At 36.1% G+C, this 20,341-nt stretch overlaps 1 protein-coding gene across 1 annotated transcript in view; it reads right to left on the bottom strand.

Annotated features, from left to right (window-relative positions):
* Positions 1-376: 376 nt before the first annotated feature.
* Positions 377-20,341, bottom strand: part of LOC113414236 (cytosolic phospholipase A2 epsilon-like) — a 45,405-nt gene continuing 25,440 nt past the window's right edge. Inside the window, exons 10-20 of the mRNA XM_026671007.2 lie at positions 19,714-19,751; positions 16,842-16,998; positions 14,697-14,833; positions 12,207-12,429; positions 8,736-8,850; positions 6,864-7,001; positions 5,438-5,545; positions 3,898-4,089; positions 3,048-3,214; positions 2,162-2,348; positions 377-1,427 (exon numbers count right to left, since the gene is read on the bottom strand). Coding sequence (XP_026526792.2) covers positions 1,204-1,427; positions 2,162-2,348; positions 3,048-3,214; positions 3,898-4,089; positions 5,438-5,545; positions 6,864-7,001; positions 8,736-8,850; positions 12,207-12,429; positions 14,697-14,833; positions 16,842-16,998; positions 19,714-19,751 — 1,686 coding nt within the window. The 3' untranslated portion in view covers positions 377-1,203. The remainder of the gene's footprint in view (positions 1,428-2,161; positions 2,349-3,047; positions 3,215-3,897; positions 4,090-5,437; positions 5,546-6,863; positions 7,002-8,735; positions 8,851-12,206; positions 12,430-14,696; positions 14,834-16,841; positions 16,999-19,713; positions 19,752-20,341) is intronic.

Here is a 20,341-nt window from a genome sequence, read left to right as displayed (position 1 = left end):
AAAGTAAATTGTGTGTGTGTGTGTGTGTGTGTGTATGTGTGCGTGCGTGTGTGTGTGCGTGCCTGCATGCACAGAGCTTTAAATCAATTGTCTAGGCTAATCCTTGCAATTTTCTTGGCAATGTTTTTTGGAAGTGATTTGGTCTGAGAGCATGTGAATGCCTTGAGGCCCCCCCAGATGATTTTGTGTACCGTGAGATTAGAACTCATAGCTTCTCATTTTCTAGCCAAATGCCTTAATCACTACATGAAACAGGCTCTTGATACAATTTTGCAGTTGTTTTTCATGAATTCGGCTTTGGTGTATTTCCCTATAAATGTTGATTACTTAATAACATTTTCAAATTGCTACCATATAGAAAGCACCACACAGAAAGCGAGTTCTTAATACAAGGGTTTAATGAGTAGAAGATCCTAATAGGTACAGAAATAATAGCTATGACTTTTTGAACTAGCATTAAGAGTATAGAATTCAATTTGTGCCTTTGAGTCAGTTTTGATTCTTGCTGACTGCCCCTTGCAGTTTTCTTAGCAACTTTTTTTTCTGGAAGTAGGGTTCCATTGCTATCTTCCTAGGACTGAGAAAAGTGACTGGCCCAAGATCACTCAGAGCTAAGGCTTTAGTGCTAAGGTAGGATTGCAACTGACAGTTTCCAGGTTTCTAGCTTCCTGCTTTAACTACTATACCACTGGCAAGTCTATAAAGTAAAACAAGTCCATAAAGCAAAATGGCTTTATGCAATTATGATATATATTATGCATTTGCAACTTCATGTACTGCTTATTTTATAGGTACCCATATCAGTTTACCTTAGCAATATTTAAATCAAGATTTTATAACTTTTTAACAATTAATTTAATAAACTTATTTGAGTCACTGTAGCTTAGACAAAAATACAACAGGTTGCAATTTATAACATATTTATTTAAATGAGATTGTGTGGAGTAAAGATTCCTGTTTATTATAATTATTTTTGTAACTAACAGGCAATTTTTTAAATATCAGAAATCTGAATAAATGGAAGACACTATATATGACATGATCCAAATATGCAACTATATTAAATAGTAATTTAAGACTATAGTACAATTCAACCAACTGAAATTATTTTACATTAGCTGTCCTTTTTTTTTTTTTTTTTTTTGAATCAGAGCTTGGAGTTCTTATGTGCATGTTTCCTTTTACAAGTCATAGAAGGCAATTTCATGAAGATGACTGAGATAATTGAGCCTGTTTTTTCTGTTCTACCACCTTGTGCAAAACCCTCAAGATTGTGTTTGCATTATTCTGAACATTATAATTGGTTAGATTTAACAGCCTGTTAAACTCCTCCTCCTGCAGTGAGACCTGCCTTGTAGAATATGGTGAAAAGGCACTTGAAACATCGACATTGCCTTGTGGCAATTGAGCTGCATTACGTTCTATGCCTGCAGAAGAAAAGAAGATACATTAGTTACGTATAAAAATATGACATGGGACTAAAGATTATATTGTATTGTATTGTATTGTATTGTATTGTGCTCTTTAATTGACCAAACTAACACCAATCAGAAACCCACCAGAGGACATAACATAATCTAAAGCCCTTACATTCCTGTTCTCTAAGAAGGATGAAGTATTAATAACAATTTCTTCATATATTGATCTAATCACTTTTTAAAACTATTCAGTTTGATAGTCATCTCTAGAATCTGTTTCATACATCACTCTAAGTCACTGTTTAATAATTGTTGTTAATAATTTTGCAGTTTGCACTGCAACTAGGATTTATAGTTTACAATAACTAGTTTCATACAATGTATGAAATCATACTAGGGTATTGTGTAATATATGTATGAACCCAGGTTTCTATACTAAAGCAGAAAATTGTACAGGTTAATGATGTGTTGTCCTTTCATATGTTCTGAATTCTTGCACCATTCAGCTTAATTGGATGAGCCAGGTTCTAGTGTTCCAAACATGAAACTGATTTTTTTGTTTTCTCCACACAATAATTTTTTTCTTATTTTACTTTTTTTAACTAAAAGAATTCAACTGATCATTTTTCCTGTCAGATGAGCTATTTCAATTCTTTGATCAATGAGTTTGTCCTGGATCAAGCAGTATTTAAATCTGTGTAAGATTAAACACCTACTAGAATTGTACTGTACTATTAACTCACCAGGTGCAATATATCTTTGGAAGGTATCATTCACTAGTGGGAAATATAGCAGGATGGGGGCTTCAGGATTGTTTGTATCTTCAAAGACGTAGCATTCTTTTAGATTTTTCTTTTCTTCCTCACTTAGCACGATCTTGGGGAATGGGATTCCTTGTGCTGAGAAATATGTGGAGGAATGTTCCAGAGGCTTAAAAAAACACAGTAACAGCCAATGTTAGCAAGTGCAAAAAGACACCCAAACAGGATATTTAATGCAGGCATTGATTTGAAACCATAATGTAATAAACACAAAGTACAATGGTAATTCTTAGAATGAAACCAGTCTTTAAAATCCCCACTTCCTTTCTTTGTGCTGGCTAATACTGGTTATTAATAATTGGTTATTATCAGATCTGAAATTCAACAATATTGGGAATGTTTTCCAGGCCAATACTTTAGAAAAACAGAAACATGATTTTAAATAGTCTAGGTGGAAATGGGCTGAAAATAACTGGATCAAAGCTAATAGCAATTTACTTTGGGAAAGAAAAACACAGAAGTACTAGTATAGCTTGAGGAATATCTGACTTGAGAAAATAATCTGTGAAACAGATTTCAAAGGATTGCAACCTATTTCTGGCACTGTGTCTGGTTCTCGAAACTGCAGTTTTAGGACATTTCAGAAAAACTGAAATAGAATCAAAGAATGGCAACAAGGAAGATTTTGGAGGACTGAAAACTAAAATTTACAAGAGATTGAAGAAATGAGACATATTTAGCTTTGAGAAAAGATTGATGTGGCAATGTTTAGAAGTATTGTGTTATAGATAGTCAATTGCTATTATTTTTATACAATGCAAAGAATCATTATTTTATTACAGATAAAATCTGCATTATCTCTTCTAACCTTGGTTTGTGACCCTCCAGTATAATTGAAATGCAGAATGACATCCACTTTTCTCTCTGGTCTGAGAAGCGGAGGGCAACTGGTATCAAAGAAGAAGGCTGTATCTACAAGCTCCAAATGGTCTGTAGAATCTTTCAGTTGATTGGGGGATTCATCAAGCATTGTATCTATAACATACATTACAAAAGTAAAATCAATACCCATAGGTCATCATCAGACGAAGACAAATGCTCATAAATTTCCTTCTTGCCAATACCCATCCCACCATGGAGCTACTTGCTTCAACATACAATTCATTCTCATCAGGATCTATGGCCAATTTCTTTTAATCTCCTGCCCTAATGAAGAGAACACTACTTATGGTATAGATGAGTAATTGGAAACTGTCTTTTTCTTATCACAGAGAGCAAGTTCAACTTCCATGATTCCCATGCATTCCATTCTAAGGACCAATTTATCTTCTAAACCATATATCAGTAGAGTCCTAGATCAGTTATCTAGTGACATTTAGAAAAAATAATAATTTGTATTTATTTGTTTGTAAATTTTTGTATTCCACCTTTATTATTTGTACAAATAACTGAAGGTGGCAAACATATCCCACACAACTTCCTCCTCCTGTTGTCCCTCAACAACAACCCTGTGAGGAAATTGAGCTGAGAGAGTGACTGGCTCAAGGTCACCTAGCTGGTTTTCATGGCAGGACTAAGGCAGGACTCATGGACTCCTGCTTTCTAGCCTGGTGCTTTAACCATTAGAGCAAACATTTCGTTTGTAGAGAAAAATGCAGTCAACTGGACAATTGTGGATGTCAATAATACATAAAAACAATCAAATCCTGCTGTGATACCTTTCCATTTAGTAAATTGTTGATGCTGTACATATTCATTATGCATCTGGAGTCCTTTTAAAAAATTATTATACTTGGACACTGCTGGACGATCCGTTAAAATACCCCTTAGAGTACTGGAAAGACCTCCTGCAGGAGTGAACATGCGAGTTGGCATCTCATGGGGTCTCTCCAATATATCAGGCACTTCATCTAAATACAAACAGCAGAAATAAACTTCATTTAAATAATGAATAAGAATCTTGTGTACTAGTATATGATGCGGTTCAGATGATACCCAAAGGTGAACAATTGACTGGTGGCGTGAGTAGTTTTTCTTTCTCTCACACGTCTATATCCATTTTAAACTCTATATTGAGTGTGAGTTTAAATTTCAGTAGGCCAACATACAAAAGCCTAGGTTGCATAATTAATTCCTGAATTTTATTTCAGTGTTTATTACACCAAAGCAAGATTCTCTTCAGATGCTTTGCATCACAATTTCTGAAGTCCCTTATACAGTAATTGGCAATGCTTGCTGGCACTTATGGGAGTAGAACAATTTTACATTTATATCCGCTATTGAAATGTTTCACCCGTGCATGAATATTTACCAAGCGAATAGTCTTTGGGACTACAAAGGCATGAGAAGGCTCCATAAAAGAGTTGAATAGCTTTGTGAACCAAACTGAACCCATGATGTTGAACTGTGAGGTATAATAATAAGCAAGTGGTATTTTCATATTGCAAAGATAATGATGGGTAACATTTAAAGTTTAACTGGAGCTAGTTGCTCTGCTGTAGCTTTAGCTAAACTAACTAGTGTGAAGCAGTGTCATATAGAATAAACAAGGTATAGAAAAAGTATTCTTATATCATGTGTTTGAAAAGACATAAAAGTGGCTTTGTCCTTTGGAGCACCAACAAACCATTAGCCAAAATTAACCTTTGCTCTCTTAATGGGTCACATGACAATTTTTCTTTCAGATAAGCATCTAGTAAAATAATTTGTTTTAAAAAATCAAATTAGTGTGTTATTCCAAGAGTAAGTTGCAGGTAAAAAGGGGGAGGGAACTATATCACACAAATAGAGTAAATTGGATATAAAATTAGAGGTAAAAAATTAAAATCAAGTAATGCAGAAAGAGGGAAGCAAATAAAAAAAATAGTTCATAGCAATATAAGATCAGCTCCACCACTAAAGACTTACAAAATGATCGTTTCCTTTTTACAAAATATTATTTTAGTTTGCATTAAATAAATGTATTTTTGCTGGAAATGTAGGGGTAGTCCAAACAGTACATTATTAGGTGTAGATTATGTATATAACAGTACATAGTGTAATGGTACCCAATGTAATTATGAAATAATACATTGTACTTAATAAGATCAAATTATACAGTATTTCTTCCCTCTTTTGTGGTCTGAATACATATTCCTCGGTATGAAGTTATCCGAACTTTCAGTTTGTACAGACAAGACAGATAAATATGGTAAATATAAAAAGTGTCAGCCAGTTAAATTCTGAATTCTAATTTTGGAACAACTTTTCAGAGCTTACCAATCTCTGTGACAGTATCTTGGGTCCACCTGTTCCAGAAATCTTCTGAATTGTCTGCCGCATGCCAAGCATCTAATAGATTCTTGGAAAATACACTACTCCACAATCCTTTGAAAGGAAGAGATCAATGAAGTTAAAGAATTTTTCTCCTTGAAATTTTATTTTATTGTTGAGATAGAGACAGAAACAATGTTCTGGGCATGAACTGTTCTGTACACACAACAGGCAGTTTTGGGAAGTCCATGTCTGCACAGAAACGTACATATTTTGTACTAGGGCTGGGCATGGATCCAGAACATGCATGATTTTGATTAGGTACTTTGTGGAAAAGCTATGGCCAGTGATTGTGGTGGCAACTAAGATGAGGTGGGGAAAAGAAAGTGCTGGAAAGATCATGGGAGGGAGGGAGTCGCCCAGTTGGATATGCCAAGTTAAATTGTTAATGTGTGACAGCAGCTCTCCCAACTCTACTCCAACCTTTCTAGTGTCTTACTTTCCCTACCTCAGCTGCCAGCCTTGAAGCCAGGCACCAGATACCCAACCTGCCCTCTTCTCTCTTGCTGATAGATTGTGCTTGTATTCAAAAATGATGTCAGCATGTGATGCTAGTTACGGGAAAGTAGGAAAAAGGAAGGAACTTTAGAAATTAGTGAAGTAACCCTCAAGCCATGCATAGAAGGACCAACTTAGTCCTTCTTGCCTCTAGATTTTGCCTTGATCACAACCTAGAACAACCAACATATTCTAGGATTCTGTTTATTCAACCAATGGCCACCCAGAAAGCTTGGCTGAGGACATCTATATTCTGGAACTAAAAATAAATCTCCCCAATTCAGTGGAATTAGCTGTTAATCTACTAGTTATACTTATAGAGTATAAGAGAATAATTGCATCTAGCAATATTGGTTCATGAATTCCCCAGAAAACCATAGTTAAGTATTACTATTAAAATACAGTCAGAATTGAAGCTATATTCTAATCACAGCTATCTTTGAAGTATTTATAGCTTGTATTTTTCAGTTGCTTGTCTTGGAATAGTTAATGACAAATAACAAAGTACTACCGTACTATTTTAATTTAATTTAATTAAGCATATCATCACATTCTGGGGAGACAGAAAGAGAGACGAGGGAGAGGGAGGGAAGGAGGGAGAGAGAGAGAAAGAGAGAGAGAGAGAACCATCTTTTCCTGCCCATTTTACATACTATTTGTATGATAATAGAGTTCTAGGTTCTTTAAATAATGATCATCCATCAGGAGGAAGGGAGACCACGTTTCTCTAATATAGTATTAGATGTGTTCAGCTGAGAATCCGGCTACAAAGTGAGTCCAGTTCTTGTGAAAACCCCATAGATACCGTTGGTATCTTCAACAAGGGGAAATCCCACCCCACTCTCTTTCTTCTTGAAGTAGAAAAAAAAGTCACCTTGCATAAAACATATCCTTGATTCTGGGAGTTTCTTCATTATGCGCCCCATGTAAAACTCGCTTCCAAAATCTTCAGCAGGAACAAAAGCTCCATATTTCGGAAATCCTACTTCATATGGTGTGAATTCTAACCACTCTGTAATGAAGGTCAACAAGAACACATTTGGTATCATACCTTCCCTATACAGGAAAGGGATGCTTTCTCTGGTAAAACTACCAAATACATTATGTGCAAGGAATTACATGTCTTTTCAACGTGGCCTGGCCTGACCTTGATAATACATGAAAATCAACAATAATCCAACATTTCAATATTTTCCAAATCCATTGTTAGTTCTTACACCTGAAGTAAATGAAAGAAAGCAGCTTTCAGCATACGGATAAACATTTCAGAGGGTCCATTACATTTATTAAGCTATGCTACAAAGAATTATCTATTATCTATGCTACAAAGAATTAAAATCTATGCTACAAAGAATTAAAAACACTTAAAAATTATTTAGAAAAGATAACTCTGTACTTTGTGCTTTTTGCCCTTCTCTTTGCTCAGATATGTTTTTGATCATCGGTGGCATGTATATCTGGGTGTATATATACCTAAACATACAAGATATACATATATAAATATAGTCTCTGAACATGGATACATACATGTTATGTCTCCCCTTTAATTGCAGGCAAGCAAAACAAAAAGCAGCCGTTTCAGAATTAATTCAAATCAAAAACAAACCCCCACAAGAGTAAATTCCAATACACAGCAATAAATCCACACTGTGTCCGGCAATCCTGGCGTGGCAGTAAATCACAAGCCTCAGAGAGTTTGCTGCATGTCTTCACTCCCAATTAGTCACTTTGCTTCTGGCGAATTCCACCAGCCCAGCCGTGTCCTTTTATTCACTTATGAAGCGTGCTAATTTCCCTAATTAATGACTAGCTCGACGCTTTCTTTCTAACTGAGTTTGTCTTCTCAGCCTCCTTCTGTTTCTGACGCCTAACCATAAGTTCTCCAAATTTTCATCTCCGCTGGAAAACTCTCTCATGCCTTCCTGTCAGCCATTCCCGGCTGCTGATCAGATAAAGAACCAGAGGAGGTCGAAGGTCCTGCCAACTCTATTACTTCAGGTCTATCTTCCCTTGTTACATCCATCTCCTCATCCTGGTTACTATCCCAATCACTAAGCAATGCCGGCTCATATTTTGCTGCCATGTCCTCATCACTTGAACTCATATCTGCCACAGGAGCAGAATCCCAACCCGGAGCCACAACACATACAGTATAGTGTTTCCAAACTGCCAAAGAAAGAATTAAAACCTAAGAGTCATGCTTCTTTAGATTTCCCCCCCACCCCCCCCAAAAAACCTTTGCTGTTCTGATTTTGAGAAAGTGTTTGTAGCAGGCAATTCATATCGATAAAGCATTGACAGAATCCAAGTGTTTTCTTAGCACAATGGTACCATGTAAAGGAAGTATAACACAAAGAGGCTAACCAGATAAGCTAGTGATCTTGTACTTGAGCTGAAATTGTGTCTGTGTGTGTGTGATTATCATAATATGAATGGCTTGTTTTTAATATCAATATTGAGGAACTATATGCATATGGATGAAAAGTCCTCAATTTTTGGGTGGACATATCCATGTAATGTTTTGGCACAAAACTGAAGTGAGTTGCCAATGTCTTCCTCCTTGATAGTTTTCCCCCCTATTTCCCAATGTAGCCTATAGTCCTTGGATTTCCCCATGCACTCCCATCTGAAGTCTAGACCAAGTCTAACCGTGCTTAGTTTTTTCTACAATCAATTAAAGTTTGTTACCAATAGGTTGCAAATGTTGTGGGTTAAACATTTGTATATGAAAGCCACCAGAACACACCTCTAAAATCCTTTGTGGTGATGTTGTCTTTCACGTTGAGTGCCAGGTAGATTGGCAGTGGGTTCTGACCTTTGTTTACTGCCCGTCGTTGCTCTGAGAGTTTATGATGATTATTCTGTATTTGGTGAAGAAAATAATAATAGAAGTGCATTGTAATTTAAGTGAAATAGAAATTAAATCTGATTTGTTCACCTAGGCCTCATATCCATGCAGAAAACCAATTTAAGGATCAATTTACAGTTTAAACACCAACCACATTATTTTTCACAACACATGGTAAAATGTGTGGGAAGGAAGGATAAAGAAAATGGAATACTGGATAAGGAGGGATAATATGACAAATAATAGCTGTGTAGGATTGACTTCCAAAGTGTTGTAACACAGACAAAAAAGATTAATCCCCTTTCCCTAAACTTCTCATCCAGATTAGAGCTTCATCTAGCTCAGGGGTGTCAAACTGGTGGCCCGCGGGCCAGATGTGTCACATGCAGGCCACGCCCACCCCAGCTCCATGAAGGGGAAAAAATGTCATAATGCATCATGTGATGGCAATGTGACGCAGCGAGTTTGACACCTGTGATCTAGCTGAATATAATCACAATCAGCATGGGAAACCATAGCAAATAATTGTAGTTAGAGTGTCTGAGGTGGATAGGTTAAAATAAAAGGCAATACAATCACAGTAGCCACCTGATTGAAGCACATAAATAAATAATCTGCAATCTTGACATTTTTGATTCCCTAAATCCTCTAGTAGTAGTTTCAAAATGTTTCTCTTTCAAAACATACTGCACTGTCATGCTGTTTGATCTCAGTAGCAGGGCCAGATGTAGATATGATAAAGCCCTAAACAATGGGAAGCTGTAGAGACTCAGCTTGACAAGTGCTATCAGAGAACAAGGTTGTGTCACAACTGAATTTGGCAAGACTGCCACTAAGATGCATAATAAGCTTTCAATGAATGAGGTAAGAAGGGCTTTCTTTGAACTGAAAGCATGAATGTGTGCAGAAACAGTAGAATAGAGTAGAGTAGAGTAGAGTAGAGTAGAATAGAATAGAATAGAATAGAATAGAATAGAATAGAATAGAATAGAATAGAATAGAATAGAATAGAATAGAATAGAATAGAATAGAATAGAATAACAGAGTTGGAAGGGACCTTGGAGGTCTTCTAGTTCAACCCCCTGCTTAGACAGGAAACCCTACACCACTTCAGACAGATGGTTATCCAACATGTTTTTAAAAACTTCCAGTGTTGGAGCATTCACAACTTCTGGAGGCAAGTTGTTCCATTGGTTAATTGTTCTAACTGTCAGGAAATTTCTCCTTAGTTCTAAGTTGCTTCTCTCCTTGATTAGTTTCCATCCATTGCTTCTTGTCCTGTCCTCAGGTGCTTTGGAAAATAGCTTGATTCCCTCTTCTTTCTGGCAGCCCCTGAGATATAGGAAGGCGGCTAGTCCCCCAGTCCTTCTTTTCATTAGACTAGCCATGCCCAGTTCCTGCAGCCGTTCTTCATATGTTTTAGCCTCCAGTCCCCTAATCATCTTTGTTGTGCTTCTCTGCAACAACTCTTCTCTACTTAATAAGGTATGCAGGGGGTATGTGGTTTTTGGAGACTTTGGTAGATGAAGTGGGGGGTTGACTAACAAAAGCACTGTGGCATCATTCCTCAAGCCTTGTGCCTTTTGTCCATGCATTGCAGTGTCATAGACATGTTCTGAACCAGAGATACTGTAGTTAAAAGCCTGGATAGTTTTATCATTCTGATTCAGATAAAAGCAGGAGGCTTTTATTGTGAGGATCTGTCCTCAGTGTGTATCTTAGTAACTAATTCTGCATTGGCTTACTTTGAAAAGTATTTGAATATTTCAGATGGTTCCAAATGACAAGCTAAGTATCACAAGAAAGACTGGTGGGATGGAGCTTATCAATAGATTTTATTATTTATCGATTCAAAATGCTGGTTCTTTGAAAAGTTTGGAATTTATAGGAATGGTCCCAAGTGAAGGTATGACAAATTTAGCATCTGAACAGGAAGGCTTACCTTCTTTCTTAACTTTTGTTGGATGGTGAACATGGGGGAACAGATGTGTGAAAAATATGGTAGATTATTCTCTTGTGTACTCTCTTGAGTAGCAAGTATATTTGAACGAGGGCTGTTCAAAAATACTCTTTCAAGGTGAGCTTGACTTGTGGTAAATGCTAAAATAAAAGTTGGTTGCCCCATTATCTTTGTCAATATTTTTTCAATGCCCTTATAGAGCTGGGACTTGCAGATCTGTCAAAGTGTATATCCTAATTCAGCTTTTCAGATTAGCTAAAATTAGCTAGGTGCTGCCTCCTGATGGGGTACAATTTAGTAAATAATTTTATTTTACATTATTTTGTTGTGTTTATTTCAACAGATGTTATTCATTAGGCAATATATTATTTACTGCACAAACAAATGCCAAAGATGATGGTGGTGGATAATTTGAGTTCTATTAATCCTTATATACTGAGAAAACAGTGGTTAGGAACAACAATCATTGTACAGAAAGATTTACAAATCTAATTCATGGGATTAAGATAGGCAACCCTGGTAGGGCAAGCTACTATAAAAAAACAGCAAGCAAACCCCAAACTTGCTCCCTCTGATGAAGTTTCTTAGTTGGGAAATGAAATGTCTGCAAGCAAGCTACCAAACTCAAAGAGTACCAAGGATTCCACAGTTAAACCCTGAGCTACAGATATTCTTTTTGATTGAAATCTAATTCATCTCATTAATCCACAATGGCTTATTGTTTAGATTTAGAAAAGTTTTTCGGCATAGAGTTTCATTAGATAGTTGTTGAATATAATTTTGAAATCAGGTCCTGCTAGACACAAGAATGCTTTAGACTATTTCATTTTGTAGTTTGGTATTTTATAATTCATGCATTGGCCTTTTTATAGGTACCCATAAAAGATATTTCTTTTTTTCAAATGCCTCAGGAATGTTAATTTTTTTTTTCATCTCTTCTCTTTTCCCCATGACTGCTTCTGATTTTCATTTGACTATGGTTTCTTCCATGCTCCCTTATTCAGTTTACAACAAAGGATCCTAGGAAGAGACAAATTATATTTTTCGGGCAGAGGACAAAGCTAAAAAGAGCAGATATTGGTTTATCTACAGTATAAACCAGGGGTCTCAAACACAATTTACCTGGGGGCCGCTGGAGGCAGAGGCTGGGTGAGGCTGGGCCGCATAATATTATACTTTATATTATACTTTATATTTATATTATACACTAATATTATACTTTCATATCACAGTGGGGGCCACAGGATATCGTCCTGTGGGCCGCAATTGGCCCGCGGGCCACGAGAATGAGACCTCTGGTATAAACCCTGCTGAACTAAATAAGAAAGCATATTCATTACAGAATACCATTCATATCCCAGAAGCTAAGAAAAAATATAGGGGGACGCAGAAAAAACCCTTTTGCATACCGCATTATTCAGCATAGCTTCAATCATGAGTCCCCAAAGATCTATGAAAGAAGATTTATATCCTGCGATGGTCCGCTCAGCCAACTCCTTATGGTAAGACTTCAGATTTTGCAAGGAAAAGGCACCCCTCTTAGATTTGGCTGCTTGCTTCCGAGCTTGCAAAATGATTTCCCCAAGATCTTTATTTGACCAGTTGCTATCTTCATACAATTTTGTCATGGTCCTAAAATACATACAATACATACAATATAAATTTCAAGTTTTGTATTTATTAAAGGTCGTTCTTCTCCCACCTAAGACCAGAGGCAGATAACTCCTGAAGGAAATTTGGAAATAAAACCATTATTAATTGTTAAGATATGTTCACATATCTAAATTATTAAATAATGCAGACAATGTTTTTCCTATATGATTTTACTGATGAACATTTTCCAAGTTTATGATCTGGGAGAATAGCCCTACATTTCTACTAACTTCTGGAAGGGGACATACAATATTTCAAAACATAATACAATATTTACATAAACAGATTTTAAAAGAATAGCTTTTTATCTTCTAGAATAGGTTAGTATCATTCACAAATATCTGCGTAATGTCTAATGTCTATGTATAATTATTATGTTGTATGGCTGCAGTATTATTATTATTATTATTATTATTATTATTATTATTATTATTATTATTATTATTATTATTATTATTTACTACCCCCTCTTATTGGTATTATTATTGTTGCCATTGTTGATATTTTTTGGTTGTCATTGTTATTGTTGTTCATGTACACTGAAAGCTTTTGCACCAGAGATATTTTTTTGTCTGTCTAATCACACTTGCCCAAACACAGTCTTGTCTTGTCTTGTCTTGTCTTGTCTTGTCTTGTATTCCATTCCATTCCATTCTATTCTATTCTATTCTATTCTCACTGCATAAATCAATTTTTAATAAAATATTACATAGTAGAGGTTTCAACACTGATCCATGTAGGATTTCCCTCTGTTGAGAAAGTTGCCCAATTATATGTTTATATACCGTGTTTCTCATATAATAAGGCCGGGTCTTATTTTTTTTTTGAGCCCCGAAAAAATGGCTAGGCTGTCTTTTCGGGGGTGACTTAATTCCCCCCCTTGCATCTTCGGGCAGGCGGCAACGGCTTGGATGTTGACCTCGGCGTTGGTGGGGCACTTCGTATCGGGGTCAATGCAGGCAGCACCATATCCGGGTGTGCAACAAAAGTACTTCCTAACGGCAAGCCCCCCCACCATTCCCCCCCCATTTCGCATGTTTTAATATAGGCCTTAATTGGGGGGGAGGGGCTTAATTTCATTTCATGCCTATAAAACATGCTGGGACTTCCTATTGGGGGAGGCCGTATTGTTGGAGAAACAGGGTATTTATTTTATTTCTCAAGCATGTATTAGATAACAGTTATAATTAGAACATGATCATGATTACATGAAATGGGTACAAATAAAAGGGGAAAATTAGGACAGGGACAGTAGGCATGCTGGTGCACTTATGCACGCCCCTTACAGACCTCTTAGGAATGGGGTAAGGTCAACAGTAGACAGTCTAAAGTTAAAGTTTGGGGAGTTTGGGGAAGAAACCACAGAGTCAGGTAGTGCATTCTAGGCATTGATAACTCTGTTGATGAAGTCGTATTTTCTGCAACTAAGTTTGGAGCGGTTTACCTTAAGTTTGTATCTATTGTGTGCTCATGTATTGTTGTGGTTGAAGCTGAAGTAGTCATTGACAGGTAGGACATTGTAGCAGATAATTTTATGTACTACGCTTAGGTCAGACCAAAGGCGGTGTAGTTCTAAGTTGTCTAAGGCCAAAATTTCCCACGCTTTGCTTTCTATTTTAACTAAATAACTGTTCATAAAAAGAAGAGACTATTATTCTTCAACTATAGTTTCCCTAATACCCTTTGACTATCAGAGACTTTTTGCAAACCAGAATATACACAGTTATTGGAGTCATCCACATTCTGGCCACACTCCAAGATGAGGAATGAAGCTAGGTTTACTTTAAAAAAAGATTTTTTTTAAAAAAAAACACCTTTCTGCTGCTTTTTCTTTAAGATGGTTTGTTCCTCTATATATCAAGTTATTATTTTTCTTTGATTACTGTTTCTATCAATTTCCCTGAAACAAATGTTATGTGCACATACATTGGCCTACCATCTTTTAAAAAATTAATTACCTTCCTATCCTCTGGAAGTGAGAGAATTTGAATGTGACATACTTTGCTAGATTGTTCATAATTTCACATTTGAGTTCTGCCATCAGAATCTATGTCCCTAAATATCTTCTTTTTCTACCTCAATTTGCTTTAATTATATGGTTGTATAGAATTCTATGTAGTATATTCTACCTTTAGCTCTTGAACAAAAGGTGGAATATAACTATAAGTGATGAGAATAAAAGCTTCATTGAGATTCTTTAGGATCTAAGCAATTGAAAGAAACTCCAAATAAAAACAGTCTGTTACCATGTGGTTCCAGATGATCCAGTTATATATGAAATACAGTCCAAAAGCTTCGTTCTCTGGAGACCCCAAAGAGTGCCATAAAGAGCTGTTAATGCTCTCATCCCGGCTCCTGTTGTTGTCATAGCAACTACTGGTACCTGTTCAATGAAAGAAAAGAACATGTTATGATCATGAAGCCTTTCCTTCCAAGATGGCGCCAATGACAGCTGCCTCAGTGAAATGCTGCCTAATGGTTTCTTTATTCTTTATTATTTTTTGCAATCATTATGGATTTCATACTCACAATTTATTACTACCAACCTGCCTTCAATCAAGGACCGGTAAACTGCACGAGTCAAAAAGAGGGCTGTGAAAATATTTACAGACCCCTCGCATCCCAGACATAAACTGTTGCAACTCCTTCCCTCAAAATGGTGCTCAGAGTACTATAAACCATAACAACTAGACACAAGAACAGTTTTTTCCTGAACGCCATCACTCTGCTAAACAAATAATTCCCTCAACACTGTCCAACTATTTACAAAGTCTGCACTACTATTACTATTAATTTTCTCATCACTCCTTATCACCCATCCCCTCCCACTTCTGACTATATGTGTCATTACTACGCAACACATGCATTTGAATCGAAGCCACAGCGACCTGAAGGATGGCATTCCTCTTCATCAGAATAAACTCTGTATCATAATAATTGCGCGGTCTATGTAAAATGCTGTGAGGTGAAGCTCTACGCATTAACCATGATTCATGTGATTGAGTTCATACGAATAATTATTATTAAAAATGATAATCATGGGTGATAAGGGTAATCAGGGGTAATGAAGGGTAATGAGGGGAAATTATTATAAATATCGAATCCCAGGAAACTCGGGTTAGATCCAACTTTATTTTGTTTGCTTAGCTATTATCTCAGACTCTTTGGAGGAAGGAATAAACAATAAGCTTTTGTGTTACTAAATACTGAAGCGAAGAGTGTCTTATTTTCTCCCTGCATTTGTGCCAAAGAGTAGCTGAGAATATGACTTTGTCGCTTGTATCCTTATGATTTATATTGACTCTTTCCTGGTATGATTTTATTACTTATTGTACCCTATGACTATCATTAAGTGTTGTACCTTATGATTCTTGACTCTTGACGAATGTATCTTTTCTTTTATGTACACTGAGATCATTTGCTCCAAGACAAATTCCTTGTGTGTCCAATCACACTTGGCCAATAAAGTATTCTATTCTATTCTATTCTATTCTATTCTACTCTACCCTACCCTACCCTACCCTACCCTATTCTATTCTATTCTATTCTATTCTATTCTATTCTATTCTATTCTATAGATTTAAAAAGTCCTCAAAGAATTCCATCAAAATCTTTCAAATTAACGTATTTAATTTGTCATAAGTTCTCATTATAGGATTGTATTTCATCAAATGCAATATTAGACTAGAATGTGTATGAGAAAAAATAGATGGATTAATATTAAAAAAAACACCTTACATAAATATAATAGACAAAACTGTATGCACACGTTTAAACAGAGGAGATTAAAGAAAGAATCTTGAGTTCAAAAATGCCAAAATAGCCAAATACAAATACTATAACATAATGTTATAAATTGAATCAGACCCAATTTTACAACAATTTTTACAGTAAGCGAATTACAGCAGTAATTAAGCTAATTGTGATCATTAAGTGAATCCAGTTTTCTCAATGAGCATTTTTGGCAGAAATTAGGGAAAAAAGATCACAAATCATGATATCATGACTGCAGGATGCGGCAACCAGTTGAAAATATGAACCAGTTGCCAAGTGCCCAAATTACAAAGCACATGACTGCAAAAAAGAGTCAACTACAAAAAGAAAAGGTAAAAAAAATACGAAGACGTGCTTTTAAATATTTTTTTACAGCAAATACAACTAGGTTTATAAAATTGTATCTTACTCTGCAGTATTATCTCGTGTGTGTTTTTTAATCATCCAAATGTACAAATCATAAGTTCTTTTTTTTCATACAAAAAGTCTGTAAACAGAGGCCCGTAAATTTATACCAGTTTAATATATACATTTTGGAGGGAATGAGGGTGATACTGGGGTTGGACTAGAAGACCTCCAAGATCCCTTCCAACTCTGTTATTCTGTTATCCACTTACTTCATGGTCATTCAGGCCTTGCCCCAAAGGAAGAATACTTTTCAGAGCTGCAGCAACCACTTTCTTTCGTTTCTGCAGGAAATTATTTTCATCTGAGCACAGACCATATCCTAGGCGCACATCAACAGCTTTTGGTCTTCTAAACAGCCCCTGGGTCCTAAGGTAGACAGGAAATTCATTATAAATGTTGCTGTATCTTATTGGCTTAAATCTAGTAAAGATCATTTATTAATCTGTGGGAGGACTAACCATATACAACTCATTGTATCAACCTATCAAGAGCCTTGGAAAGAACAAATAGCTTCATTGTGAAACATTGTAGCATCAGGACCATGACAACTACTTGGGCAGACAATTAATCAGAGATATAGAAAGAAACAGGGAAATGACTAGAAGCCAACATGGATTCATTAAAATGGGTCATGTAAAACAAATCTTATGGCTTCCTTAGACAATGTGATCAGACTGATGGACCAAGGGACTACTACAATCACTTAAATTTTGCTAAGGCATTGGATAAAGTAGACCATTGCCTCCTTCTTGATCAATTGAGCCTATCCAACAAAGTGTTATTCAGTTGTGTGAAATGTTAGTTTCTGCATTTAAGCAGGAAGATAGATGCATATGTACATAAAATAGACAGTCCTCAACTTACAACCAGGTGTTTAACAATCTGAATGATTGTTACAATCAGGGGTGGGATTCTACCAGTTCGCACTTATTCGCTAGAACCGGTTGTTAACATTCTAAGCAGTTCAGAGAATTGGTTGTTAGAAGAAATTACTGGCCTAATCCTGTAAGGAAGGCAGGAAGGAAACATTCTGGTGTTGCTTACAGAAACTGCCTCTCCGTTAACCCTTATTACATTCTTGGCAGGACTAGACTTCCTGTCTCAAGAACTTCTCTTGAGTTTTTTTCCCCTTCTTTGTTGGTACATTGCTTGTGTGGAGTGACCATTCAAAGTTACAATGACACTGAAAAAAGTGACTTATGACCATTTTTCACACTTATGACTGTTGCAGCATCCCCACAGTCACGAGAGACCAGGCAAGGAGATGCGTGCCTCGATGTGAGTGATATTGAGTTGGTCATGCCCAGCCAATAACATGACCACCAAGCCATGCCCACCCAGTCACATGACCACCAAGCCATGACCAATAACTAAGCCACGCCCACATAACTGGTTGTTAAAAAATTTGAATCCCACCCCTGGTTACAATGGATTCGAAAAATGTTGTGTATGACCCATCTTTGAAATTACGACTGCCACACCACCACCATGGTCACATGGTTATATTTCAGGCTCTTGTATTTATGACTCGTAGCATTCTGGGATCATATGATAACATTTTGTGAAGTTTTGGGCTGTTTTGGAAGAAAAAAGGCAACCCCTCCCCCAAAAGGATAAGTTGGATTTAGACTTAAGACCATGTGAGTCAGTACAGTAGGAAACAACTAGAATCATTTGGAAATAGGAAAACTGTTTTTTAACATTTAAGACAGGAAACCATGCAATATATTATTAATAATAATCAACAGAATTACTGTACATCCTTCATTTTCTCCAGCAGCTCAGGCAGCATATATAGCAACGCCTTCTCCAATTTTTCACACAGTTACAACTCTGTGGGATGCTTTGATCTGAGAGAGAATGACTGGCCTTAAATCACTCACTAAACTTTCATGGATAGCTCCAGTCCTTCCAGACCTAGGGAAACACCTTAACCACTTAACAAGAATTCCCCCTACTTTTTTGTTTGTTTGTTTGTGTTATAACACTTTACCTGGGCATTTTATCTGCATTTCTAGGAACAAAATTATTCCTTCTTTTCTTAACCTATTTGATTCTGCCTCTGTCTAGACCAGGGGTGTCAAACTCATGGTCCGCAGGTTGGATGCGTCATGTGCTGGCCCCGCCCCCATCCAGTTTAATGAAGGGGGGAATTCTGATACATCATGTGATGATTCCGTGATGGTGCCAGTTTGACACCCCTGGTCTAGACAGATCCTTTTCCTTAGGTCTGAGTGCATTAAGATAAAAATGTGATTGAAAACAAATATTCCGAACATAAAGAAACAAATTACTTCTACTCAACCTTCTGTGGCAGAGTATATCTACAAACGTAAACAATTTTCTTTGTTTATTTTTGAAGAACTGTATTTCAGAGATACTTTTTACTATGCCTAACGAAGTGGTATGAAGAAATTAACTGCAATTTAATTTTAAGTATGCTTATTTTTTCTAACTCTTTGAGGAATACATTGATTTTTCTAAACAAGGAGAAAGGCAATATCCACATATTCATATCCAAACAAAGAGCAAATAAACACATTTCAAATGTGACATTCAGGGAAACCTACCATTTACTTCTGTAGGTATACCTCTTGGAAAGTGCTGCCAATTATGATTCCCTCATAAATGACAATAGCAGGTTTATCCACAGAAGTATCGACAGTGAATATGGCAGCCAATACCATGAAGTCAAAGCCTACTTCCCTTTTTAATGTGTTACATGTTTTAAAAAATGGGATTAAATTTTAATTGCTTGCTCATGGTTACTTTTTTTTTTTTTTTTTGGTAAAAGTTTTATTGATTTTAACAACAAACAAAAACACATAAAACATAACATAAGACATAACATAAAAACATCATCATTCTTCATAAATTTGCGGATAGTGTATCGGTTGGTTTATGGCTTTTATGAGTCCTGCTATTCACTCTTCTAGGCAACATATTGTCAGCTGGTTAAAATTACTTTTCATAATAAAATCACATTAGGTTGGTACTACATTAAAGCAAGACATATTAAGACCAAAAGAATTAGACAATATGTGTGAAATTATAGTTCAGGATTATAAAATGCCTCCTTACCATTCCTTTGCCTTCACGCTCAAATCAATTATTTTGTCCTTTGAAAAAAGGTAAGAAATAAACGGAGGTTAAATGCTAGAGGATGTTTATGCTTTCATTTCTTTCAGTTTTAGAATACATTCTACTTTCTCAATATCTTTGTGGCTCAGTAAGAGTCTCAATGTGCAAAGAATTAGGCACAAGCAATTGCCTTCATCTTACAGTGTTGCTAATTGGAAACTTTCTCTCAAAATTGGATAGATTAACCCTCACATATATTCCCCCAGATCTAAATTTTAACATAATAATTATAAGTTTGATATAATAATTAAATAAATAATTAAAGATCCAGTCAGATTTACCTGATATAAATTTGTATAGACATTAGAAAAGCCATCTAACAAGATCATGTAGGTTCATAACTATATTGTAGATCTTTATTTGTTTCTTATTAATTTTTTAAATTTAAATTAGGCAAATGAAAATGCGAGATTTACTTCATGACTGACTAGTGATCAAAAGAACTATTGAACCCAAATCACAATGCAATAAGAGAAGCTTAGCTGAAATACTAAGTTATAAAGAAAAGTTGGTAATATCTGAAACTCTTTACTCAATTATATCCTCCTTCCCCCCCGGTGCTGCATAA

This window comes from Notechis scutatus, chromosome 1 (genome assembly GCF_049901735.1).
Source record: "Notechis scutatus isolate UNSWTSFEM ecotype Mainland chromosome 1, rNotScu1.2, whole genome shotgun sequence".
Classification (NCBI taxonomy): domain Eukaryota; kingdom Metazoa; phylum Chordata; class Lepidosauria; order Squamata; family Elapidae; genus Notechis; species Notechis scutatus.
This window is presented reverse-complemented; position numbering and strand designations above follow the sequence as displayed.